The following is a 27915-nucleotide window of genomic DNA, read 5'->3' as shown; positions in this document are numbered from 1 at the left end:
AGTTTGTGCTGTGTGGTCGAAACGTGTTTGAAAAGTCTGGACTTTTCCATTACTTGCTTTGTGAAATTGATTTCAGAAGCTAAACTCCACTTGTTATATTAAATTTTTAATAAAAGAATGACCATACCAAACATAAAGTACAGAGTGTCTAGAAAAAAAGCATGACAACACTTGCAACAACAATAATTGCATAGAACAACCTTTGAAAAACAATACACACAGTGGTCTGGAGATGTCATTTCAAATAAACAAGATGAAACCGGAGTTCAGCCCCCTCCCACCAGTAAGTGCTCACTGAGGCTAATGGGAATTGAAAACTACAGTATGTTATACTTAATGAAAACAATAGAAAATACAGAAACAGCAACAATGTTAATTTCAACAGCAAAGATGATCGTACATCTGTGCAGGCAGCAGAGTCTCTGTTCACGCTGAAGACAGTCTGCTTGCTAACTGTGCGGCCCAGTGGGAGCAGCGGGTAAAGATCAGTCCCTGTGCAAGAATTCCCCTCGCTTTCAGGCTCTCGAAAAAGACAGTGACTCTGCTGCAGATGTACCGGTGCTGCCTTGTACCCTCCACAGTGCTCTGACCTCCCTGTAAAGAGGTGCACGCAAACACAGCACTTCCCAACAGGGATTGTACAGTATTATTACAGTTTGTATCGTTTATTATAATGAAAACTTGGACCTGGTCTGTGGTTTTTAAACAATCATCAATAAACAAGAGACTTGATTAAATAAAGGCAAAGGGAACATAATGAACAGCCTAACTGTGTGGTGGCTAAACCACGTGGCCTGGCTCTTTTTGGTTAATAAATTGGGTTAATTCATTCATTATTGCAATTTATCCAAATCTGGCCTGGGACTATCCCAGAGGTCAGTCAGTAAAGCAGTCACTTATTGCATTTCAATAGCATCCACTGCTGCTCTGCAGCGCAGCAAGAGTAGATAACAGTGTTGACAGTGCACACACGCAGCCTGATGAGGAAATGTACCGCTGTATCACACAGAGGCTGCATCTTAAATAGCACACAGAGCCCTGTTTGTTTTTCAGAACTGATTTACACCCACTGAGCTTGAGCCTTCCTCATTAAAATATTACCACAATCTATCTCTGACACTTTCAGTATAAATCATGCATTTAGTCCCAGTCTGGTCTTAAACTCTTGAGTTTTTCGACCCCTTTGGGAGGCACTTAAACAGTTGAGCTCTACTCTACACCAACTATTAAATCTCTCTCTGTTCATTTCCTCAGTCTGTCTCCATCAGCTCTGCAGGAACCCGTCAGGAGGCCATAGAGGCTGCAAACAGAAACCTCTGAACTATTAAATCTGACTTATTACTAAAATAATTTTGAATTGAAAACTGTCTATTTTTCCCTTGGCCAACACAAGGATATTTTTTTCTGCCTTTACATCAGTGTAGTTTCATATAATTCCAGACATGTAAAGGCAGCAGAACTATATCTATAAGGCTAACACCACAATTAAATGCTTGGGTGAACAATAAATAGGAATATGTCTTATAAATCCAAAATAAAGCCAGGCTAAGTTATTAATATGGTAAAATGATAATGTATTTTAGTAAGAGTAGGGGTGACATCTCTGTCATTATTTGCATACTCTTATATAATAAATGATACATAGTTAAGCCTTTTCTATTTTATTATGCAGCTGCATCCCTGATAGCTTTGGACTATACATCTGAATATCTTGATTATCACACTTCTGATGCAGAATTCGGTTTGTAGAAACACTGTACATTCATGCAGTTTAAATAAACAGTCAAGGGCTGCATTTGGAAACAACTGAATGTAAGATGATGAGCTAACCTGTTGCATTTGCTTAAAATGCCTACAAAACAGCCTGAAACTTGTGTATGTGAATGTCTAGAATGGTACAAAAATGCCACATGTCACACATGCTCATGAAAGCTCAATGAATCCATTTCCCCACTCGGGATCCTAGTGACAAATAAAATATGACAATGACAAAAACGCCATGATGCGATGAGGAGAACATCAGCCCCCTTGGTAACAGAAGTGCATGCAAGAGGAGACCTATTGGACTTGATGGCTTCGTGCTCCTTTCCTCTTTCCAGCTGAAGCAAAAGAAGCAGTGGACAACTTGTTTTGTCCTTGTCCAAAATTGTTCTATTTGCTGGGGAGTGTTCACAGTGCCAGTAGCCGAGAGGCAGTATGTTTGAAACATCCCATTTAAAAAAAAAAAAAAAAAAAATCAGTCTTGGTTTAGCTGAGCTGCTTCAGGAAGAAGCATATTTGATGTCTCATCTAGTGAGGCTGGATCAGGAAGACAGAAAGATTTCACCATATGTGTGATTGAAATATGGAGACGCAACATAGACAGACACACAGACAGCACACCTGACCCTCTCTGTCCCTCTGCAAGCATGCTTACATAAATGTACCCCTACACGCACAGCCACACCAAGATGAGGATGATTGGAGGGATGTGTTCAGTGGCTGCCGTCATCCCAGGTGCAATCATTCTTCTGCTTGGCCAGTTTTCGGACCACCCTCTCCAGCTCTTTGCGAGACTTCTGCTCCTCCTCCAGAAACTGCTTCATCCATTTATTCTCCTGTAAAACATTCAGACAAGGAGCGTGTTTAACAAACTGTTGCTTCTTGCAAGAAACTCAAATGCACAGGTCCTAGCATTAGCATTTATAAGCATTTATATTAATAATAGTTTTAAGATACTTATACATCTAGAAAAGATAAAGAATGATGTATGTATGTGGCAATGCAGCAACAGTTAAAAACAGTTGTAATAATACTGTACCCTAATAAACACTTAAAATGTGCTTAAATTGAGTTACAACTACATTGGAGTGTGTTATACAGCATTGATTTAATGTTAATAAAGAACGTAAAAATGCTAAATAGGGCAAAAGAAATTGAAGACCATTAAATAATGCAGTATCAAATGTTTCATTGGTGGCATTTTTAATGTGTATTTTAATGTATTTTAAATGTATTTTTAATGTAATCTTTCTCAATTCATGGTAATAAGTACTTTTATTTATAGTTTTCAAATAATATACATTAAAATGTTTTGTTTTCCCCTGAAAATATATCATGGATTTACATTTAATGCTTTTTTTTAAAGTTTATTGTAAATTATCTTTACAAAGACAAACCTTGATCACAAAATGTTTTTACGTGCTTAGGTGAAAAAGGGGAATATGATCAAACAGCTTTTTTTCATTTTCATGTATTAATATCTACCCCTCCCCAAAACCACATTCAACCACATCTGTAACTGACTAAAAGTTAAACAACCACATCGATTCCCTTGAGGAGCAGGACACAGGAGTGTGTTGCTGACACAAAGGTCATTGTCTACACAGTGTGTTAGTGTGACATTTGAGCACATTCAGTGCACAGTCGAACAAAACTCCCACCTTTTTCAGTTCATGAACCTCATCCTTTAAAGCATATACAGCATCCACCAGGCTCCTGAGGGAAGGAAACAGAAAATACAGTGAGGTCTGCAAAACAATATCAATACTTATCTTTACCTGCTCTTTAAAACGCCTTTTGGTAACACATTCTTATATGAGGGTTACACTGGCTTCCAACCCAAGGTCACACTGGTGAGGATTAATTCCTCTGCAGCTTCAGTAGGATCAATAACATAATTCTGAATCTCATTACAGAGAAAATCAGGATCCAAATACAAATAATGACAAATCATTTGAGTCACTGTCAGTGCGACGAGTAAATGAAAACCTATGCTTCATAGTAATAATATGCTCACTTTTCCTCAATAACTGTCTGCCCGTTGCTCTTCATCTCCTCCACAATGATCTTCTCTTCCTCTGGCAGAAGCACCTGAGGGATGCACTCTTTCCGCACCACTGCACACGTACAGACACACACACAAATTAATGAGAAAGCTGATTCATGGCTGAATCAGTTGTTGGAGGCGTGCAAACGAAGAAGGCATTAGTGTAACAAATTGGTACATGTTTCTTTAACAAACACACACCTGTGGTGGACTGGTGCAGACTGGCTCCTGTGCAGTACGCCTCGATCACCCTCAGTATCTGAGCGTCCTCCTCCAGAGCGACCGTACCTGACAAAACCAGAGAACATCAGGATCACAAACACACACTCAGGACAGGATGCCACACTGCACTGGTGCAGTAAACATACAACTACATTATCACACAACTCTGTATTATTCATGTAAAGAACGGGCTGCAGGCGCCTCAGGTGAGAGGCTCAGAGTTCATGCCAGTGATATCTTCACTGCATCAAATTCCATAATTCAGATTTACTTTCAATATCAACACAAGCATAGAAGAAAAAATATTTCTATTAATTATCTAAATTACCAGCATGACCAATGACAGCAAAATAAAAAACACACAAACAAACAAACAAGTGAGAAATATAATAAGATAAAACCCTACTTTTCCTCATGTGAACCTCGTCGTCAGAGGGCTTCCGCTCTTTCTTCCTGTTGCCTGGCAGGAACTTCTTCATGGGCCGCGGGCTCTTGCTGGAGTCCTGGAGGAGAGCAACATTAAATTTAGTCCATCTCTCTTCACACGCACAAACACACACACACGCACACACTGCAACACACACCTGTGAAGCCAAGACTCCAAACCAAACAGAATGCAAGCTCACAGGGACGCACATCCCTTATAAACAAACATCAAAGAACAAAATACCATCAGCAAACAGGGCAGCAAGCATGTGGTGCTGACTGTGACCAAACCACCCACGTCATCCATCTGTGCTAATATGAATCCTGCCCAGCAGCGTCGTAATGTAATAAAGAAAACCAAAGCGTCACTAAAAATTATTTCCACATTTTTTCATAAAGATTTTGACTTCAGTCGGCGCAGGAGAATAAAAATACTTCAAATATTCGAACTTTACCTGTGGGATAGAATGTTTTACGAGGCGAAGAAAGGAAGTCAGGATGTTTTACATTTTTCTTACACTATATCAAACCACAGTCATGTGGTTTTGTGAATGAGAGATTCTTTCTTCTTCTGCTGTGTTGATTTTAGGGTCTGAAAAAAGGTGAGACGACTGTTTCCTCCACTGAGCACATTAAAGGCTGAGGTGTGATGAATAATTTACTGACTAGAAATGAAAAATGTTAATGTGCTTATACCAGTGTGACTGTGCAAATGTAACTGGTGACTTATGTGCAAAACATTGTCGTAAGACTTTACGTGATGTCATTTGCACCATGCCCCAGACTGGAACGGAGAAACTCAGGCAAACACGCAATGGGAGAACAGGTAGCGAACCTGTTCATGGGGAGTCCTGAAAGTCTACCACAGTCTCACTCATCAGAATTAGGAGGAAGAACTGACTGAATCATTTCTCTTACAATCTTTGAAGAGGCTCAGGGATTCACGTCATGTAAGAGCTTCGCGCAGCCTTTCACATCCCCCAAATGCTAGGAATAATCCAGTAGTGGATTTTGCACGTTGTACACTTTCTGTGACATTTACGTCAGTTTAAAGCTGAGCTGTTGGTTTTTCTGCGGCCACTTCGGAACAGAAGAAATCCACGAGACACTTCCAGACACGAGGAAACTGGAGTCTGTCTAAATTACGGCTGAACGATAGACAAAAAAATCTAATTGTGATTATTTGGGCAGATATTGTGGTTGTGATATGAGTCACAATTTCAGTTGGATTAATCATTTTAGCATTTCACTATCACTGAAATATATATATATATATATGTAAATAAATAAATGATGACGATGTGATTTTTGTTGTTGGAGTTGTTGGAGCTTGTACCAAACAACAGTTTTCCTTTACGCCTGGAGAATATGGTTTGTAGGCCGAGGTGTCTCCGTCGCAGCACAACACTTCATTTACAGTCTATTGTGACACATTTGACCTTTATCAAAAAAAAAAAAAAAAAAAAAGAAAACTGCAGCTCCTGCACTAATATTTTGATTATTTGTTGAGCACTAGTTTAAAACCACCTGGTGAATGATGGATGTACATCATTGTGATATCTGATAAAACTGAACCACCATTATACATAGAAAACATAGTTCCCGCGAAGTTTGCCAGAAACATGAAAGCAACTTAAAAAGAGACACAGTCAAACATAAGACAGCATATTTGGGCTGCTGATTGTTCAGATGTAACACGTGCAAACACATTCAGGGCTGTAGGCTTGTCTGCACTTTGCACTCAGTGCCTAGATTTCCAAAAATAGCAGCCCTAGTAGAAATTACTACTTTTGTTTTTGCATCAGAAACGTTTTTTTTGTTGTGAGTGAGACTTCGACTCACTACAGGGAATGAGAGAGAGAGAGAGAGAGAGAGAGAGAGAGAGAGAGAGAGAGAGAGAGAGAGAGAGAGAGAGAGAGAGAGAGAGAGAGAGAGAGAGAGAGAGAGAGAGAGAGAGAGAGAACACAGACACGCAGAGCCACAGAAAACAGGAAACCAACAGATGACAACGAGGGAGGAGAGAAGCAAACAGAGCAATGGCATGCCTGCTCAACACTGGGGCAAACACACGCGCACACACAGGCAACCCCATCCCATCCAACCCCCTGAACCCACATCCTTACCCAAACACACACACACACACGCACACACACCTTACCTTCATGATATAAGACATCCTCTACAGAAGGCAAGAGAAGAGAGAAAAAGGGGAAATGTGCATGAAAAATACGATGAGAGAAGGATGTGATAGAGAGTTAATGGTGAACATATTTACATCGCCCTGCCATTCACCTGTTCTCTGTCTGTGCAGCGTCAGGTGATTATTTGCATGCATTCAGAGGTGCATGCATGCAATCTCCGCAGGGCAGAGAAAAAGACCCAGCTAACTGTTTTATTCTCTCAATGAGTTCCTGCAGAAGCATATCTGTGTATTTAGTGTGACAACACAGAATGCAGATGAACTGTATATCCAACACATCACTAGACCGTGGGTGTCCGGATCAACTGAAAGTTTTAAAGTGCTGACTGTGTGAAAGCTTCTGCCTCCCACATGGACCACAGTGCGAACATCGCCACACTCCAACACAAGTAGCTCAGTTCACTCAGTGTTCTCCACAGGCCTCCGTGCTTCAGACACACCTGCACACCAGTGGTTTCAGAGCTATTCTATCTACTGCATAATCAATACTGATAAGACTTCTGCTGTCTGCCACAGTCACTGTGTCCTTTATCTAGCTGGCCCACGCTTTGATCAAAGCGCTGAAGGTTTTCCTGTTGTCATCACAGTTTTGTTGTTTTGTTGTCTTGATGTAAAGTACAATTAGAAACATATTTACTCATCTAACTGTGGGACTTAGATCTTTACTTTTACTCCTGAATGGGCGTCAATACCAGACTAATTAATTAATTGAAGGTGTGTGTGTCCATTTACTTGTGTAGCTTCTGTATTTGGTGGAAAACTCTGTGTAAAACAGAAACTCGGGGGGGGGGTCTGAATAAAGTAGAGATAGAAAAAGGGACAGGGGGCACTTGTAGAGGAGGGGGACTTCTTGTGGTTCCTGAGAAACAACTTACTGGATGACTGCTTACCGGAGATGCATATCAAGCTTGTGTAGGTTTGTTTGTGCAGCACAACATCCTCCTACCTCTTTGTAGCCCAGTGCCGCGGAGGGTTTGAGGGGAGGCGCGGGGCGAAGGCAGCTCAGAGACCAGGGCTTGCTGATCTTTGGTGGTTCCAGGGGGCCACGACTGATGGCGCTGAGGCTGCCCAGGTGGGACAGGTGAGTAGGAGTGCCGACCATGCTCAGGGGCTTTCCTTCCACAGTCTACATGGGACAGTCAAAGGGAAGAAGAAAAAGAAACTGTGTGACAACTGTACAGTCTGCAGTGAAAGATGAGTGTTTTGTTTGACACTTCAGGGTGAGAACTTGTTCAAAAGGTTCTTCACACTTCAGCGTTGCGCAAGCTTCACTTTTAGTACCGTTTTGACTCTGTACTGTATGTGTGTGTTTGTGAGAGACAGTGTGTGTCTGTTTGTGTTTGTCTGTGTGCGTGTCTGTATGTGCTAACCTTTGAGATGGTGCCTGTAGGGCTGCCTCCTTTGGTAAAGGGCTGAAGATGCTCCAGCCACTCCTGCAGCTCCTGAGGACTACTGCAGAACACTGTAATACGATCGATCATGCTTCCTGCAACACACACACACACTTACTTCAGTGGAAGTTAGATACAGAGTCAACACATACCAAAACCACATGTTTTCATAGATCTAGTATTTATGTCTAGGTCTAACTTCTCCAAACTTTCCCCAAAGCTGATGCTGTGGGGCAGACTTCTGTTTGTCAAGGGATTCATAATTTAATGGAATTAATGATTTATTGGATTATCTGGATTAAGTCCTGTATCTTATTTCAAGTGTGTATCAGACGTCTTTCTTTAAAAAAATAGTTGATTGACTGTGCGCAGACACACTGAGAAGGACTGCCTCATCAGCTCGCTGAAATGTAACATTTCACAGCCCTGTCGTATGAATTAGTGAGCTGAGATTGAGACTGTAAGAATTTCCGAGTTTTGAAGACACAGTCCCTCAGCTGCTAAAGATGTGCTGATGCTTCATCCAAGATTCAGCTCATTATACTGTATCACTGCTGCGTCCTCAGTTAGACTGAAAGACGACGAGTCACATTTTTCTCCAGAAATTCAGACGCAAACCTGTGATGTCAAAGGCGTAATGGGCAGTGTCGGCGTCCTCTGCGTGTCTCGTTACTGTGGTGCCTGTCAGTGGCAGCCTTCCCTGAATGGAACAAACAAAGACAGAGGAAATAAGACACCGTGTCATAGGTAGAAGATAAGTTGCTATGATATGTTGTTATTACCTGAAATTGATTAAATGAGTTGGAGTTATGTTCCCATAAAGACGAAAGCTGATATTCCCACTTAAAAAAAACCTTCAGTGGTATCTATTCATGCAGATATTTTGGGATTTATTTGAATAATAAATGTAAATTTTTTTTCCAAACTGTGTGAGTGCTGCAAATGATATTTCTTTCACCACCATTTCACTGGCAACAGAAACTCTTGAAGAAAACCCAGTGCATGGCTAACTGAGAAAATATTCATTTCTTTTGTAATTTGGGTTTTCCATCCTATTCAGGAGTGACGTAGGGGACAATACTCTGTAGCTCACCTGATAAATAAAGCCACTCATCCGGGGACTGGCGGAAAGCATTACCAACACATTGGGGAAAAGCATTAAATAGCGCTCCTCTTTTTCCTGCAAGAGAGAAACAAAACCTATGAGTTCATGCACACACGTACTACAGCAGGTCTGCTGGTTAACCAAACTTCTCTTTGATGGCCATTGTCTTTTTATTGTATTGGAACGGAAGGTGGCTGCAGCTGAGCCCGTTAATCACGCTGCTCATCGTAAACCAAATGCGTGCCACTTCATTTTGCCCGCACTGATACGAAACCATCATTACAGCTGACACTAGCAAATTTCATCTCAAGTTACAACTAGATAGCAGTTTGGCTAAGCTGCTGCTCTTTATATGAATGGAAAATGAGATGAGCCGACGAGGACGTTGAGTTGTGAAATGATTATGGAGACTAGCACGGTGGTTGGAAAGTGGTTGGCTGTGATCAAAAGAAGGTAAATCCAACTGTAGAAGTTGGGCTTTCTTCCAACCACCGTCTCAAAGTCGACCCCTACACAGAAACCACACAAAAAAGAGGAGCTTGCTTTTCAGTCTGCGTCTGGCCTACATAGGTTTCTGTTTTGACACTTGAGGGGAGATGTTTAATTAGCATCAGAGGAGGATGGATTTTAGTGCACAGGGTTCATGGAAACTGGGAATCTGGTAACACATTTAGAAACATTTCACATGCGTTTTAAATCAGGACACACTGCTGGGTTAACTCCTACTAGTTTGACTTCACATTAGTCATACAAATCTAGAGCACTTGACCTCACGTTGGTGTTCACACTTTCTCTGTGGCCTTTCCTGCATCAAACAACAAGCATTCACAATCCAGCAAAAACCTTGTGTCTAGACTGCAGGGTAAGTTTTTGACTGTGCAGTCATGATGATTGCATTTCTAACTGATAGTATTTGTTATACAGCAGGAGAGATACCAGTATTCTTAACTGAGACATGGATATAATCATTTTAATGAAACAATGACTCCAGTTAAACCAAAGAATTTTGAAGATGAGGGAAAGAAGTCATTACAATCTACTTTTTTAGAGCTTAGTAATCCTATAAATCCTTAGACAGCTTCCCCTCTAAGATGCCTATCTATCCTCTTTGACTGACTGGAACCCACGGGACTCTAATCTACACCTTTCACTAAGACACACAAATCCTAACAATTAGAAGGAAGAAATTGAAAATTGATGTTAGTTCTGGTCGTCCTGGAAAAAGCTCCAGACAAACCGAACACGCCTCTCACCTCACTGGACCCATTTTTCATGTGGACCTGGGACATGTAGGCTACGTGACCCAGGCTCTTCATGACGTCTCCCTCCCAGCCCCGCACTGGCTCGGACAAGATCTGGAGCTCCAGGTTCTTGCGCTTCCGCAGTTCCTGGCACAGTGTCTGAACACACACACACACACACACACACACACACAAATATAAGCAGTCTATGAAGGTGACAAAATATTTAATAATTCTTAGGGCTGCTTTGGATAAATATCTTTGCTGTTCATATCCATTTGCAAATTTCTGGATGTGAAGAGTTTCATTCTAAAAAAGTCTATAAAGTCAAAATCTGTGACACCTACTCTCACAAAATTAGTGTTTGCTTACTGGTAAAAGTAATTACAATATTTTACTAAAAATTAGCAGCAAGGGATTTCTTTCCCACTACAGATATGACTTTAGAAAATGTACCAGTTCACTCCTGGTATTTAGTAAGTGAACTGCACTTACATGGCACTTTTCTAGTCTTACTGACCACTGTGTGTTACACTACGAGCCACATTCACCCATTCACACACACATTCATGCAACGTTTTTTTTCTAGGCACACTGCACTTTTCTACCTCACACACACTTTCACACACTGATGTTACATCAAGGGCAATTTGAGGTTCATTATCTTGCCCAAGGACACTTCAGCACTCGGACAGGAAGAGCAGGCTGAACCGCCGACCTTCTGATTAGTGGACGACCCCGCTCTGCCTCCTGAGCCACAGCTGCCCAATGTCTACATGATTTTTTCTTTCTTTTTTCTTTTCGACGTCTTTGTCAGAGGTATAAGGAGTAACCTGTGACATAAGGTAGTATATTTTCAGGTGCTAGCCAGGGGTTCTCCCTCTTCGAGCAGGAAAAATGACAATGCAACATCTGCCATTTTCCCCTGCACATCATACAAAACAGAGATTCAGACAGAGCGCTACGAAGAGGTAACTAGCATTTCTTAGCATCTTCCCACCCAACCACACACACACTCACACACTCACACACACAGACACACACACACACACAAATCAGACTTGCAAATTACAATCGTCAGTATTGTGTGATTTCTTTTCCCCCACTTTCTTGTGCAGGCCCGTTGAAGAAACACGTGTGAGTCACCTCGTTTATTCTAACACAGAACTCGGAGCTGTACTGGGGAAATTGTGGCTCAGAATTATGTTCACCCAAGTACAATGCGGTTGCTCATTTCTAATCCAGCTCCTCTAAGATGGCATTTCAGTTCACACCCACTGTAGGAACAACATTATCACCCAACATGTAGCAGACACAAAGCTCAGGCACTTTCATTGAACTCTTGGCAGAGCTGCGCTTGACTGTGAAGTGCTATGTTACGTTACACTGTCATTAGTGTGTGGGCCCGTTAACAATGACTAATTTACTGTCAAAAATAACCTACGCTTTGGATTAATTTGAACAGTTTAATCAATTAATTATCATTAGAGATTATGATCAAACAAAACATCCCAGAGAAAAGCAAAAATTTAAAAAAGTTGCTTTATTTTTTTATTATTATTTTCTTTCTTCAATACTGTAACTGTGTTGCTTCCATCTTGGTCAGGTCTCCCTTGTAAAAGAGATGCATGATCTCAATGGGACAAACCTGGTTAAATAAAGGTTAAATAAAAATAAAAATAAAATTTCAGCCACATTTTAACCTTTGACACAAAACAGTGCCTTCAATTTTGTTAATAAATAATTAAGAAGAAATCCAGCAGATGCCCAATTGAGTAATTGAGAATTGACCCGAGAGGCTTACAGGTTGTTTCACTGAGGCTTGTTCTGCACTGATAGAAAGAGGAAGCATAATCCCGGGTGGAGTTGAACAAAGATTATATAGTTTAGGGCCAGTTTAAGATTGAAGATCCCTCTGGATTTCCAGACTCACCACCAAGCTCTTAAATGCTGCTGTTGCCTTTACAATGTCGGTGTAGTCTGGATGGGCTTCCTGTAGTGGAAATAAACAACACATCGAATCAAATACAGAAGCTTAAAATCGAGCTGTAGTGCCCTAAATGTTAAAGAAAAAAAAAAGTGTGATTACTAGATACATTGTGATAGAGAAAGGAGGTCAGAGACAGGAAGAGAAAGTCTCATTCTTTAGAGTTTTTACTTTCCATTTTTATACACTGTCAGATTTTAGCAGTCATTTAAATCAGCTCAACAAAATTTGAATAGTTAAGAACTTTGTGTATTGCACTGAAACAGTACAGCACAGACATGAATGCAATTCAACAATATTTTCATTTCTTTTATCTAAGAAAAATGGTTGATTATATCTTGTTTCAGGATGTATTTAGACATTTCCTCCTGTACCTCCACGTGTCTCTCCAGCTCCTGCAGCAGGGTTGGGTACTTGTCGAGCCTCATGAAGGGCTTACTGAGGCTGGAGGTCAGGGTCAGGATCCCTGGAGCGCTCGCTCCCTGGCTCTCCATGAACTTGTCTAGTTCATCACTGTTAAACACACAGAAATACACACTTTTAATGCACACTTAAGGGTAAAAATGTGTTTTTAGTCCACAGCAGCCTGACTGCATGGGTCAAAGTTCAAGGACACTTCAAGGATGCAGATTTCTGATGAGAACTTGATGCTACTATAAAACCATTAAGAATTTGACCTTCTCGGTGCATTACAGATTAGAGTGATTTCAATCTAAAGTTTATCACTGTCACTGGATATGTCTGAGTCCAGATGATACACATACAGTAGGGCGGGGACCAGAAGGTTTTACAATACAGTCAGTTTTTAAACAACTTTATCTGTGCGGGTTAAGTTGATGTACACTAAAACTGAAAAATACCCATTTAAAAAGACCTTATTGTGACATTCTGTGTATTTGTTATACCTCAAACCTGTGATACATACAGTTAAGACTTGTAAAAGGATGTAAATAAACACTTTCAGCTGTTGATTATAGATAATAGAGAGAGTCGCCTTTAAGAGCTGAAAAAAGGTGACTGCATCGAGCAGATGTTTAAAACTTCATGTGTTTCCAACTTCGTAAGAAATCTAGAATCAGTAAAACCTAAATTACATAACCACATCCTGGCATGGAGACATTCAGTTAGATGCAGGATTCATTTCACTAGAACAGTGTGAAGTCTTATTTTTGATGATAAAGGTCATATTTGTACTCATGTCATTTGTCTCCATTTATTTGTCATTGCTGCAAGAAACACCGACACTGTGACAGTACATCACACCAGTGGTGCAGGTGAGAAAAGCCCACTAAAAACTGTCAAGGTGTTAACAAAGTTTGAAGGGCAGCACAAAATAAGTCACCGCCACCACCGTCAACTGCAACGTGTTCACTTTTCTGCAACGTGCCAACGTGCTTTGAAAGATCCAGAACTTCAGTCAAACAGAATCCTGCAGCAGCGCTATCTGGTAACAGTGGCTAAATGTGAATGTGAAAAAGAAAGAGGCAAATGTGTTTGTGTTGCTGTGTTTCTGTGAAAAAGCGCCTTGCTTGCCTTTCACTGTAACCACAACTCTATACATCCTGTCAACAGTCAGCTTCTTCCTGTGTGTAATCTGCAGCTCACAATGTAGAAACTGTCATTTAAACTGCACCACGATCACTTAGCTATTTCACCGTGACTGTGATCTCTGCAATACAGATTCATAACAGCAGCCCCCCTTCAGGAGAATGATGCATTTCAATGGATTTAAATGGACTGAGGGAAACCTTCAGCACACAGGGACCTGGTGGAGAAACCGAGACTCAGTTTAGCTTCCTGTTCATTTACAGATAGAGAGCCTGACATCTTGTGGCTAAAAGTTAAACTACAGCTCGGCATCAGAAAATAAGCAGTCGTCTTAGAATCCCTTATCAAACAACTCTGTGAAGATACATATTTAAGCAAAGTTTGAGGGCATCTGGGTTATTTTATTAAAAGGTTTAAAACTGACCCTTTACAGGATTTAAGTCTGAGTTGTGAAATTTTTAATTAAATAGTTATTTTCTTCTTCTTCTTAATTTGAATAATTTTCAGGGACCTGAAGAGCTAACATTAAGCTAAGATAAGAAAAAATAAAAATCATTTTGCGTGGCAGAATGTTGTTTTTTCTCATTTCCTACACAGGGACTCATTTCATGGCCCGTTCAGCTCATCTTCTAACCCCCTGTAATGCCCCCCAGTTGGGAACCAGTTGGTTAAATTATAGTTTGAAGGATGTTGTTTTGGAGAAAACTTGCTAACTAGTACCAAGTTGGAACCTTCATCAGCAGACAGCACAATGAGGGAGTTAAGTCAATCAAATGCCTCTCTGGTGTGTGGTGGGCTCTCTGCTGGGGGTGTGGGCGGGCCTTTGGCATTGGGCCCGATTCGCGCTGGGGTTGGTGGTTGCGGGCTGGCTGGGGGGATTCCTGCCCGCTATCCCTCTACAGGGCTCCTCACACTGGGGGGTTGTCACCTCTGTACAGCCTTGGGGGCTCCCCTTTGGGTTGGGCACGTGGCTGTCGTGGGGGCATGCTGCCTTGGGTCGGCTGGTTTCTGGCTGCTTGTGCCTTTGATCTGGGGGGGGGCAGTGTTACTGCGGCCCCCACATCAACTACCCACCTCAACACCCCCCCCCCCCCCCCCCCCCCCCCCCCCACACACACACACACACACACACACACACACACACACACACACACAAACGCGCGGAGCGTCTAATGATTAATGACTACAGAGCGACTATAAATGATCATTCAAACGCCATTTTAAAAATGCAGGTCTGAGAACCCTGAAAGTTAAGCTGAAAGAATAAAACTTAAATCTGGCAGATGTTTCCTTTGTGACCCGTCTGATTAAAAAGCACGACGTCTCTCTGGTATGGTACTGTACGGCCGTGGCCGTGGGCTGTGTGCAGGGGCTGACCTGTGGTCGGTGAGGATGCAGACGGCTGAAGGGTGGCTGGAGCAGTAAGCCAGGTATAGAGTCTTGATCTGACACATCAGGTTTAAATAGCAGCCTGCCACTCGCTGCTGGCCCTCGTGGACTCTGCAAAGTCGGACATACAGAGACAAGGTCAGAGAAGTGGAAAGAGTAAAAGAAGTTTTAAAAAAAAAAAAGGGTTGGGAAAAGAAAAGAGAGATATATAGAAAGAGAAAGGTTATGATCATATTCAGAGTCATTTCCCAATAACAGAAAACCTGCCTTTACTCAGGGTGTCTAAGATTTAAGCCAAAGACGAGTAGAGTACAAGACCCGGCAGAATCCAGGTCTTTGACACTCAGCTGCTCTCATCAGATTAACAGAGATCCACAAATACAACAACGTCTTGAAGTTTCTTAAACTGAAGGAGAGAAATTTAAGAATTTCCAGGCCTCAAGCTCAAAGTTATATAGTTGAAGTATTTATTTTTAGGGCTTTTTTAAGCACACTTTCCTGCAGGCCATTTTCCAAAGCATACCATACCTCCTGAGATATCTGAACATATTTTCCTTCTACCAAAGCAGATTTTTGTTTCCAGTAGTTCTTGATATCAGAGTTTCCCCACCAGTGCATGAACGCACCAGAGGATATGCAGATTTTTCAAATCAATCTGTGCAAAGATATTAACTCTGATAAAAAAAAAAGTACATACATATACATATATATATATATATATACACACATATATATATATATATATATATATATATATATATATATATATATACACACACATATATATATATATATATACACATATATATATATATACACACATATATATATATATACACATACATACATATATATATATATATATATATGTTTTTGTTTTGTTTTTTTATCAGAGTTAATATCTTTGCACAGATTGATATATATATATATATATATACACACACATATATATATATATATATACACATACATACATACACACACACTGGTTTTCATGTTCATTGCCTATTTGAGACAATATTTCAGTTTTCGCAAGTTGATATTTGTACCCAGAGGGAAGAGATTTCTGGGAGGAAGGAAGTGATTGCAAAAATAGAACCAAGTATGGTATGCTTTGTAGAAGTCTTGGCAGTAATGTATAGTATGTGCGCAGTGTAGTAAATGAGCTAAACACTTAATGAAAACTAAAATGGTCTTTTAAAGGTATTTGCTGATTCTTACAGAACAAGCAGAGGACGGTTCACAACGGTGGAAACATCGCTCTTCACTCAGATTGTTAGAACAGAAGCTGAATGCAACTGATCTAACTACAAATGTACCAGCATGACTTACTTGATACAGTCCTCCAAAGCCACACACAGTCCCTGCTGGAAGGTGAGGATCTCCTCCAGGTTTCCACACAGGGTGGCGCTGTCTGCACTGCTCAGCCTGAATATACACATTTAGCACAGTTGGAGATAATTAGGTCTGTGCTATAACATCAGAAGTACAGTGGGCAATATCATTGGTTATAATTGAGGTAAGTTATTATTAAGAATATTGACAAGTTTCTGAAAACTTTAATTTTATGTGTAGTCACAAAATAATTAAGACAAATGAGATTCAAGAATTTTGAATCATCCAATTATTTTTGGATTTTGGATTTTCCTGGTAATCTACGCTGTCCTGGATTTTGCCCATTAACAAATCTGACACTTTTCCTTGTCATTGCTCTTACTTGTCGCTGGCTTGCAAGGGTCGCAGGTAACAACTCAGCACTGTTTGTAATTCCTTGACAAACTCCCGCTCGTGTTCCACGATGTCCTGCACCACCTGCAAAAGCAGCACAACCAGCAGAATGCTGCGTGTTAATGCTGTCAGATTAAAGAAGAGCACAGTGTTTCAGATGAGGAAATCTGGGTGATTTGTGTCTTCACTGGTCCACAGTACTTCACCAGTACGTTGGTTATTTTTAGTTCACTTAAACAGTGAGAAAACAAAGTGATGCAGGGGTTATAGAGTGTGATCTGAAAAGGGGAAGTTGCTTATTTGTTGAGTTCAAAATGATAAGCGTAATGAAAACTGTGATAAGACAATCACAGACACACTGACCAGAGGGTTACAGAGCATTTCTGTGATGTGATAGAAATCTAGTAAACTAAAGCCCATAACTTTCCAGATCTCACTTTACTTTGCTCTGCTACCTATCAGAGAGACTTGTCACTTACATGATCTCAAACGTATCATTTCCCTACCGCTACGTTCAACCAACCTCTCAGTACTTTTCAATAGCAACCAAACATGTGTTTTGTCCAACATACATACTGTATATAATAATAAATAAAGTCATAAAAAACCTTGTAAAATTCAGCTTTTGTAAGATCTCTATGAAAAATGTTAGCTGACATGAAGAATAACAAACATTCCTACAAAATCTTTCACTCACCACACTGTAGTAGTTCTTGGTCAGCTGAGTTCCTTTAGGAGACACTGGCTTCTCTGTAGAGGGGATAAGTAACAGTATTAAAGGACTGGCGAGTTCCTCAGAACTAATTCATAAAACACTTAATATCCAAGCAATAAATATAGATCAGTTTGACATTTAAACCCAATTGAATATGAACTGATGAATGAAATTTTTTCTCATAGGAAAGGGAGTTTCAGAAGACCTTCAAAAGTTACAGTTTTATGTATAAATTTGTCACCACAGAGACCACGAGAGTACGGTAGCAGATATTCATGCAAGTCACAATTATGAACAAACACAATCTATTGTAACAATTAACACACAAATCATTGTATTGTTCTTTTCCACATTGAAAACATGATTCAAACATTCGCAGTGTAGGCTGGAAAAAGTGTGTGAACCACTCAGCTGATGGCATCGACAAACCTGGAGTCCACACAATGAAACCAACACTCAAACATTTAGAGGGCGGGAAAATGAACTTCCAAGTTTATCAAGGAATCTCACAGGATAACGTCAGGGCGTCTGTCCACCTGCTGAAGCTCAGGAGAGGTTGTAGGAGGAATGGTCTAAAATTCCTCCTGAACATTGTGCAGGTCTGATCATCAGCTACTGGAAGAACTTGTTTGTGGTTATTGGTGCCAAAGGAGGTTCGACCAGCTATTAAATCCAAGGGTACGCTCACTTTTTCCACCAGCACTGTGGATGTTTAATAGGTGTGTTCAATAAAGACACAAAAGATTACAGTTGTTTGTGCAGTGCTGTATTTTGCAACAAATGATTTTCATCACAGCCCAGACAGCGGAAAAAAACGCACCACAATACTCTTCTATAGCACCAGCACTGCACTTTCTCAATAAGGTGCAAATGGAAATTACCATGCAAGTTTAGCTGAATGTATATTTTGTATCTTGTACAAAAAGTTAGCAATAAAATCCTTTTGAAACTGGTAGCACCACCCAACTCACCGCAGGGTTTGACCTCCCGGACGTAGTTACTGGGGAACCAGCCGGTCTTGCCATTGAGTGTTCCCTCCCACCATCCTCCCTCCTCCTGCCGCGTCACAAGGATCACTTCACCTTTATTGAATGACAGCTCATCCTCATTGTTCTGTTTGAAGTTGAAGCGAGCCTTCACCATCAGCTGCCCACCTCCACCGTTCTCAGACATCTCCTGTTACACAAACACAGGTGTCATGGTGTGTATGCTCAAAATATCTGTATGTGTTTGCAATGTGCAATGAAAACTATTCCCCTCATCTTGGACTTGCACATTCTTCTTTTAAATTTGTCTTTGTATGAAATGATTTATGCTTCTCTTAATATAATTATTTCTTTATTGTGCAAGGGAATGAAATGTGTAGTTACATGGGGTAAAACATATTAAATGATCTGACGTGATGTAAAATCTGTGCAAAATGGGGGGGGGGGGGGGGAATCAAACGTTGATGAACCAGTTTCAAGCATGTGAAGTGAGGAAAAAACAGGAAGATAGAAAATGTAGATAGATATATATATATATATAGAAGGGACCGTACCACTGATTTGGATTGTCTACGCAGAGAGCCTTTGGATTTGGCAGAGGAGAGTGTGTGTGAAGACGTCGACTGACTAGGAGGGGGTGCACCGGACTGCGGACATGACCTCTCGGCAGCACAGTCTATGGACACACACAGGAAATATTTCAGTTGCATTGGTGTTTGAACTTCTCCTTGAAAACACACACACACACACACACACACACACACACACACACACACACACACACACACACACACACACACACACACACACACACACACACACACACACACACACACACACACACACCATCATCATCACCACAGATGACGCAGGTGCACAGACTTTGGGGGACGACCGGTTGACGATAATTCATGTGAGTACGGTCCATTTCTCTGCACAGCCACAGGACAGTGAACATGCGCACACACGGGCTGCACATTTACAACGCCAGATAGAATCATCTGAGTTAACCAGAACTGGCACAGTGCTCCGAAAAAAGCTCGAGCTGCTGTAAAAAGGAAGACAACGTGCATCACAATGTAAATACGCCTCACTGATTACACATACAGTCCATGTGTTGGTCCAGCAAATGAATTTCATTCTGACAAACTGACATGTCCGTCCGTCCCGTCCGTCCCGTCCGTCCCCCCGTCTCTTATCTGAAGTGCAGTCTAGTGGGTGAATGTATGTTACAGACACCCAAACCCTCCACAGTGTCATCGCTGAGCCACTGCAGCAGAGGAGAAGTGATTTAAGGTCAGTAGCTGTCAGCTGTCCTGCAGTGTGAGTGCAGTCTCTGGGATGCACTGATGGAGGTATCAATTGTGTTGCCAGGACTCACTTAAAAAGTGACACATGGCAGCCCTGCAACATCTTACAGGCTAACAAGCAGAAACACACTCACTGAAGACTCCCTCTAAAGTGCCAACTGGATGTCAGCCAGGTCTACTGTCTTATCCTGCTGCAAATTACAGAAGAATAAAAAAATAATGAGTGTGCACCATTAACCTTAGGAACCTCTAATTCAGATCCAATAAGGAGTTCGACTCTGAGGCTATAAAATTGACAAATGCTTAAGTGCACTTTCACTTACACACAGTAAAATGTGCTACAGTAACTCTTTTTTGTGTCGTCTTGTTTTATCAGCACATCATGTGGAACCTATGTAATGTATGTTTAGATGGAAAAACTCCCCACTGTTTTCCATATGCTGAGACATCAGGGTGCATCACTCTGGGGCATAACTGATATGATGAAAATGACACTGAAGGCAGCGGGATAGTCCACATGCACTCGTGGATCCCACATGCCACTCCCGACACACACACAGAGAATCCTGACAAGCCCTTCTGTCAGCTCAGCTCCGTGGTTTCCACTGTTATTTCTGTACGAGGGCAATGTTCAAAGCATTTACCCGACACAAACATAAACGCTGAGCACTTAGACTCGTCATGGGACAGGGGAAAAACAAGGCTTGGAAAAGGATCATGAGTAAAAACACAGAGGCCTCTTATGTTCAATCATATCGACTAACTTGTGACTAATCCACTTCAAATCAAGTTCACTTCTGAAGAGGGCAGAACAGCTGCCAGGCACAGCCAGCCTGTAAAAGATTTGCATATCAAGCAGAGCCCAGCACCAGCAGAGGCTTCTGGTCCACTTCTCTCTATTTGTGTGCACTCAGGAGATTGATCATGCATTAACCAAGTGACAGCAAGTGCAATATATCACAAAAGGAAGATGCAGCAGGTAATATCAGGTGGTATGGAACAATTAGCTCATTAAGTGATGGGTGAAAACACAGAGAATGAATTTACTTCAAGCAAAAATGCCAAAGGTTTGCTGCTGATCGCTTCTAAAACAAGAGGATTTTGTACCTTTGTTTGTTTTACGTAACTGCAGATTGAATATCTGAGTTTAAACTGTTAGTCAGACAAAAGATGCTATTTGAGGACGTCACCTCCAGCTCCGGCAAACTGCAGTGGTCTGTTTTCACAATATTCTGACATTTGTAGACGACTCAATTAATCAGAAACATAATCAGCAGAATAATCAACCATTAAAAATAATCATTAGCCGCAGTGATGCTCCATCTTCACTGTCATTCAAGCAGAATCAGAGGCACATATCCCATAAATGTCTTTACATACAGATATGTCTACAGATACACGTGTTCTCAAATAGCCTGGAACATTATGCATCTCTTACAAAGCATGCAGCGGTGGCAGATTGGTCTGAAAACGCTGACTACATCATTCTGAGGCAGCTGGTTCTCAGGCAGCTTTGAGTTGGAAACTGGAGGGAGACCGGCGTTACCTCTCCAGTGCCCCCAAACAAGGAGATTCGAGCAAAGCAATTAGCTCCAAACTGCTGTAGGGCTGCTGCACTGCAAACCACATTATGCTGCGTCCTCATTGAAGAAATGCATTTGAGAAGGGGGGAGTATGTGTGTCTGAAATGCACACACTCACACACACACACACACAGTGCATTCAGTAACATCAGGCATTTCGCCTCATACTGGAGCTGAATGTACAAAATATTACCAACAAAGAAGGAGAATTATTCAGGATGGCTCAAGCTATGGATGCACATGAGTAAATATGGCACCCAGCATGACACAAACACACACTGCCATGCCAGCTGCCCATGGGTAACACACTCAATCATGATTTAGGACGGCTGCATGAACAAAGTGAAAAATGAAATGGACCACTATCACAACACATACAAGAGGCAGAAGACATCAGCTGGCCACAGCTAATATGTAGCCACATGTACTATTCATTCATTGTCTAAGCTTGTTTATTGGAACTGAGGGTTACCCCAAGTGACAGGGGAGTGAGGAAGACTTCAGAGACATTTATTTTTAATGTGAGGAATTTCACTCAATTCTTGTTTTTCTTTTTCACATTAGACGCCTCATTTTTTTCTTTAACGCATTCAGATACTGGAATGTAAAAACTAATACTATTACCAATTATGATTATATGGCTCTTTACTTTCACAGAGGACTAAACATTATTAAACAGTTCCCAGTGTAGGGGATTGGAAATACAGAGAAAGACTGCGAAACTCTTACCTTGTGTGGCAAAGTTGACTGCCAGCAAAGTGGTCAGTACTTTGCCAAAATTCTCGCCAGTGTATAACCACTCTGGTTCAAACCCCTGGATGGAAAAGGAACAGAGAAGATGCTTTCAGACCAGAAATATCCCAAATCATCTGTTCAAATAACCTGGAATCCATCGGATGTGGAAGGAGAGCAAGTCAAAATCAGAACTTTTCAACTGATTGCACTGATCTGAGCAGTAATGCTTGTTAAGTGCACACAGACAGACAGACAGAGAGGGAGGGAGGGAGGGAGGGAGGGAGGGAGAGAGAGAGAGAGAGAGAGAGAGAGAGAGAGAGAGAGAGAGAGAGAGAGAGAGAGAGAGAGAGAGAGAGAGAGAGAGAGAGAGAGAGAGAGAGAGAGAGAGAGAGAGAGAGAGAGAGAGAGAGAGAGAGAGAGAGAGAGAGAGAGAGACTCATTTCAGGCTGCTGCACAAACAATAGAAAGACTCACACACACAATGAAATGCACACAGGGATTTGACAAAGCCTATAACAAGACAGAGATAAAAACTGACATGTTGAGCGTGACCCATATTTTGTGACTTAGTGGTTTGAAATAAAACAGACAGTGCCAGACGCATCGCGACTCGTAGATGCTCGCACACTCACTGTCACACTGCTTGCTTGCTCTGTCTCAGACAGCTATCTTCTTTCCTCCAGCAGATAAAGTTTCACTTTTTAAATAAAACATCTTAAATATAGTGTTTGAGTAGTACAGCCTCGGTCATGGGTTGTGTGTGACCTCATTCAGAGTCAAAGCAAGTGTGACCGTTACATCTTAAGGTATGGGATCAGCCTTAGGGTCGACTTGATTACCAACATTTACTCTTTTCAACATGTAAAAAAAAAGAGAAGCAAGAATTCAATGTTAGCTTTATGCATAATGATTTTGCAACACTGGTATTAAAAGACTGGAAAAATCCATTTGCACTGATAAGTGAAATGAAAGACCAAATGGGTCTTACATCACTGTATTGACCTCGATCATTAATAACTGTGGCCAGTGCCGAGACCTTGACCGTGGTTAGGGTCAAAGGTTGCAGTGAGTCACGTTATGAACACATGTTACTCTGAATGACTGTAGTAGTATCAGAGCAAATAAATGATCCAATGCAGCTCATAACGCAGCAAAAAATCTGAGGCATCGAGCAGTAACTGACGCTTCCTCTTTCTGCACCACGGGGCAGAAGTGAAAACAGTATGACTGCTCTCTTTGTGCAGTCACAGGACAAGCAGACACTATTTTTCTTTGGCAGAAACAGAAAGAAAAAGTTCTCCAACCATGATCACATCACTGACCAAAGGATGGGCAGGGTTCGCTGTCACGCCACAGACATCCCCTGGCTGATACATTTGACAGTGGCTCTGCAAAAACCTCTGCCCATGAGCTACTGGCTGGCCACAAAAGGTCTAATTATGGGCTACAGAAGGGCTGATGGATAAAAGCAAAGGGGACCTCCCAGACATAACAAGCCAGCTGGGCAGACCTACTGAACCACTCGACTTTGCAGTGAGCCAGGCTTGCTGACTCAATTAGTTGTTTAAAGAAACCAACTGATGTGATTCAAGCCCAGAAAAGACTATTTATAATGCTGGTGGAGAAATTACTGTCCAGTGTAGCAGTCACAAACAGGCTGGTGCAGAGACAGAGAGAGAAAACTCCCAACATCTGCAAATGATTTGACCCATTCCAATATTAGGACATGCTTTTAGCATCGCAGGCCTCAGAGTGTCTGCCTCAGAGACGAACAGAAATCAAGTCACTGCAGCATTATTGAGAAAGGGGATTTACAAGGAAGTAAAATCGTCGGCAGCCTCTCTCTTGAAAAAGTGGTGCCAATTTGAGAACAGAGACACTTGTCACAAAGGCCAAGAGTTCCCCTCAGATCTGGTCGGTGTGAGTGACTGACAGCATGCCTGTTAATGTGGCTCGCTCCACATGGACGTGTGAAGGAAACATATGCCAGCAGGGTAAGCAGATCACAACACAAGCAAGAGTGTGTTTAAGTCTCCTCTGTGAACTGCAGTGGGCGAAGAGGGCTGAGTGAGGAGATAATGACAGACAGAGATCAGCTCATGTCAAAACATCGCAGGTTTGTGCATGAAACTTGACAGACAACTTACCTCCACTTTCAAGGACGAGCATCCTCTTAAAAATTCCCTGATGTTGGAAATGCAGTCGGCTTCAGTCCTCGGATCCTGGCAATACTGAGCACGCACACACACACACACACACACACACACACGGAATAAATATATAAACAAATACCTCGGTTTAGTAAAGGAGACAGACATGTGACACAAGCGCTCAGCTGGGGCTGCAGGCCGACGCTGCTGTCATCTCAGCTGTAACCTACAGTTAACAGAATAACTGTGGATTCCTCCTGCGTCTTCTTCACGCACACACAACCATGAACACCACAGAAAAAGTCAAAGTTACCACTGTAAGCAAAACATCCGCTCACTTTTTTTTTTTTTACCTTTCAAAATAAAATCCCGATGAACAGCCGCGCTCAAACGCGAAAGACAACTTTGGCTTTTGGTTTCTTGTAATTAAATCCCGAACTGTTTTTTTTTTTTTTAACAACAGTGTATGGCAGCCAAAGAGAAAGAGCGACAATCTGGGCAGAAAAGAAAACCATTGAAGAGAGAAGTTACTACTTCCGGTTTTATTGTCGCTGTTTCCGTTTACATTGACGCCGCTTGTTGAAAGAGGAGGTCGCACTGGGAAGAGCAGGAGGAAGTGACGAACCGTCTTTGCAACTGTTATTTATCATTATCAACTTTTCTCATCTCGACAACGAAACATGTATAATTCACGATGATTACATTAACCACGTAAAAAAAAAAAAAAAGTAGTTTAAAACTGCGAGTGCGGTGAAATGCCCTGCTCCGTGCACCCCCCCGCTGTGGTCAGTGTCTTTTTACACACACCCCTGCTACCGACTGTGTCCTGTTTTGGAGGGTGTTCACACCGACTGACTCCTGTCAAGAATGCGGAACATTTTCCTCGCTTCACAGGAAACCGCATCTTGAAATCTCACACCTGAAAACTCGCCGAAAGCGGCTGTAGTTCGACACACAAAAGGTTCATGCAAAGCAAAAACATCCAAACTACACGACTCTGGTGCTTTGAGCTGCTAAAATGAAGGGCCTGCTGCAGGGAGGGGGTGGTGGGGGGGGGGGAGAAGTTCTTGTCGGGATCACTTTCAACAAACCCCTCCCTTCCGTTCGACCAGAGCCGTCGATCATTTGGCATTTGTTGACTTAAGTTAAGTTAAATCAGCAGCTCACCTTGGGAGAGAAGCCAGGTATGAGCCGCTCCGTGAGCTTGCACAGGACGACCCCATCCTTCAGCGATGTTTTCAAAAACTCCTCCGGGTCCGCTATGTTCTTTTTGGGCGAGCTGAGCACCCCCAGTGATATTAACCACGTTACCGTCTGCTCCTCTGGATTCATAGCTCCACACGATGATCATTGCCTAAGCACACATTGCTATAAAAAAAGAAAAAAACTGGCGGCCTGTTCCGTATCAATATGCAACTCACATCCGCACTTCTGCTACAAGTTAAAAAAAAAAAAAAAAAAAAGGAGGCGGTGGGGGAAGGACGACGCTGCTTCTTCACGCAAAACTGATGATCACCCCTACTGGCAAACAAGCACCTCAACAATGGACAGGAGCCTTTTTCCTCTGCAGAGGACACACATGCTGACAGAGGGAACTTTCTCTAGTATTAAATTACAAGTTTAAAATGCCGCAAGAATCAGGAAACACCGACTACTACTGTGCGCCTGGCATGTCGTCTGCTGACATCCAATCCATAATATCTACAGTGTGGTTTCACATAATGATGCAGAATGGGGTCATGCTTAGGTTTGACATAGCAATACAACTGAATGTCCCATGAATAATTTCTGTGGACTGAATATTTGCAGGAGGAAATAATGTGATTGTCCCAATAGATCTAAAAGTTCAGTGAGGTAAAGTAAGATGTGGTGAATGCACATCACTATTACAAAAGCTCAAGTTTGAAAAGACATGTTTATAAAACATCAACCAGAAACCACAGATACCTCAGCCCCATTTAAAGATATAACTACAGTAACATTAAAATACCTCTGTGGAGAACTGTGCTCTTTGCATTCTTCTTTCATGTCAACACAAAACTAAGTGAACAAAGTTTTTTTTTTTTTTAAAGTCTTTATTGAAAACATCAGAAACTTAATTGAGCAAATTCTCAGCCTGTGTTCTTCCCACTTTCAACATGTTGTTCCACTTGAAGAGACTCAACTTGCACTCTCAACAGAAGCCCGTGCCAGCAGCATCTGAAACACAGTAAACATGATCAACTCATCACACAACAGCTACATTTTTATTAAATCATACCACAACCACAGCGGTCACTTCTAACTTATTAAACTGTTCCTCAATGATACTTTTGGTTTTTTAAAAACGTACCGATTGTTAAGAGATAATGATTACTCTGGTTGGCATACCTGCATTGGTGTACTGTGGCTTCATTGGTCCGACAACTTGACGACACAATTCAGGTACGTTGTAAGGGCAGTTTCCTTGGAGGGATGTTCATCCTGAAATTAGAACATAATATTATCAAGTCGCCCATGTCTTAATCATGTATTCATAAAATATCTGAAAATATTTTAGTCCTTGGTCCAACAGCGAATTCGCTTCAGTGATTGCTTCCAGTTTGGCAGTTAGGACGCTGGTGTTCTTCCAGAGGTCTCCATTGTTTGAACTGGCATGCTTGTTGAAAAGGTTTCGATACTGAGAAAATGGCTCTTAATTTAAAAATGGCTTTAAATTTTTTACCAAGTAAGACTTCTTACAAATAACTAGACATTTTTTTACCTTTGACTTAAAAAAAAAAAAAAAATGCACTGTTGCCAATCATTTTACTGAGGTTGGACGATTGGTTAGGCAAAAAAAGGGCATTGTTTTGAGGGCTCAGTTGGCAAAATGGCTGTTAAAGCTTTCATTGTCGAAAAGGGGCGAAATGTCTTGGGATGTTGCTGCACTTTTTGACAATTTTAGCTGATGAAAACGGACTACAATGAAAAAGGCTCACTCAGTCGACCTCCTTTTTTTCTTTTGTCCCCTGAGGCAAAAGTTGTCTTGAATATCACCCTTTTGAGTGGAGATTGCAATACAGGACAATGAGAAACTCATTTACAGATGAGAAACAAAGAGGTTTGCTTTGCTTACCAGCTGTTGACTATCAGTCGAGTTGCATTTGGTTGTTGTTGCCTTTGGTTTTGTCGTTGCATGCCATCAAATGGCTCTATGGTGATGGATCCATTTCCAAGGAAACTACATTGGAACATTTTGACAGTAACATTTGCCTGACCCTTGAAAACAGTAGCGTCCAGTCGGAAGTACATTCTTCATTCTTAACACAAGAATGAACTCAAGTCATTCGGCTCTTTATATAGCACGAGGAGACTCACCTAAGCTTTACAGACAACTTTGAGAAAGGAGATCATGTTGTTACTTAACATT

General features: G+C 41.5%; 1 protein-coding gene across 3 annotated transcripts; it reads right to left on the bottom strand.

The window, feature by feature from the left end:
- Positions 1 to 90: 90 nt before the first annotated feature.
- arhgef6 (Rac/Cdc42 guanine nucleotide exchange factor (GEF) 6) lies at positions 91 to 27818 on the bottom strand. 3 transcript variants are annotated; one of them, XM_071506639.1, is made up of 24 exons: positions 27622 to 27818; positions 26895 to 26987; positions 25692 to 26723; positions 24522 to 24605; positions 22369 to 22453; positions 19301 to 19422; positions 18732 to 18936; positions 17743 to 17795; positions 17035 to 17129; positions 16650 to 16745; positions 15306 to 15428; positions 12755 to 12893; positions 12327 to 12386; positions 10406 to 10552; positions 9141 to 9227; positions 8666 to 8747; positions 8027 to 8142; positions 7603 to 7782; positions 6615 to 6635; positions 4437 to 4533; positions 4010 to 4096; positions 3779 to 3878; positions 3423 to 3477; positions 91 to 2597 (listed from the first exon to the last, which is right to left on the bottom strand). In XM_071506639.1, the coding sequence occupies exons 3-24, from the start codon at positions 25854 to 25856 to the stop codon at positions 2475 to 2477; spliced, it is 2322 nt and encodes a 773-aa protein (XP_071362740.1). In that variant the 5' UTR covers positions 25857 to 26723; positions 26895 to 26987; positions 27622 to 27818; the 3' UTR covers positions 91 to 2474. The 3 variants fall into 3 exon arrangements, with proteins under 3 accessions (XP_071362740.1, XP_071362741.1, XP_071362742.1); XM_071506640.1 differs by lacking the exon at positions 6615 to 6635 and having other exon boundaries at positions 26895 to 27818; XM_071506641.1 differs by lacking the exons at positions 24522 to 24605; positions 25692 to 26723; positions 26895 to 26987; positions 27622 to 27818 and adding an exon at positions 24667 to 24842.
- Between the last annotated feature and the right edge of the window lie 97 nt (positions 27819 to 27915).

The sequence above is a fragment of the Trachinotus anak genome, unplaced genomic scaffold (assembly GCF_046630095.1).
Source record: "Trachinotus anak isolate AG129_WGS33_773 ecotype Australia unplaced genomic scaffold, CSIRO_AGI_Tana_v1 ptg000021l, whole genome shotgun sequence".
NCBI lineage: Eukaryota > Metazoa > Chordata > Actinopteri > Carangiformes > Carangidae > Trachinotus > Trachinotus anak.
Note: the sequence above shows the minus strand (reverse complement) of the source record. Positions and strands in the feature narration are given on the sequence as shown.

Bases quoted from the DNA above. Each gene is read 5' to 3' on its own strand.
- arhgef6 (XM_071506639.1), bottom strand. From the start codon at position 25,856: ATGAATCCAGAGGAGCAGACGGTAACGTGGTTAATATCACTGGGGGTG. The intron at 12,387-12,754 runs GTACAGGAGGAA...TTTCCACTACAG, and splicing joins AGCTGGAGAGACACGTGGAG to GAAGCCCATCCAGACTACAC. The intron at 8,748-9,140 runs GTGAGCTACAGA...TGTTCCATTCAG, and splicing joins TGAGTGGCTTTATTTATCAG to GGAAGGCTGCCACTGACAGG.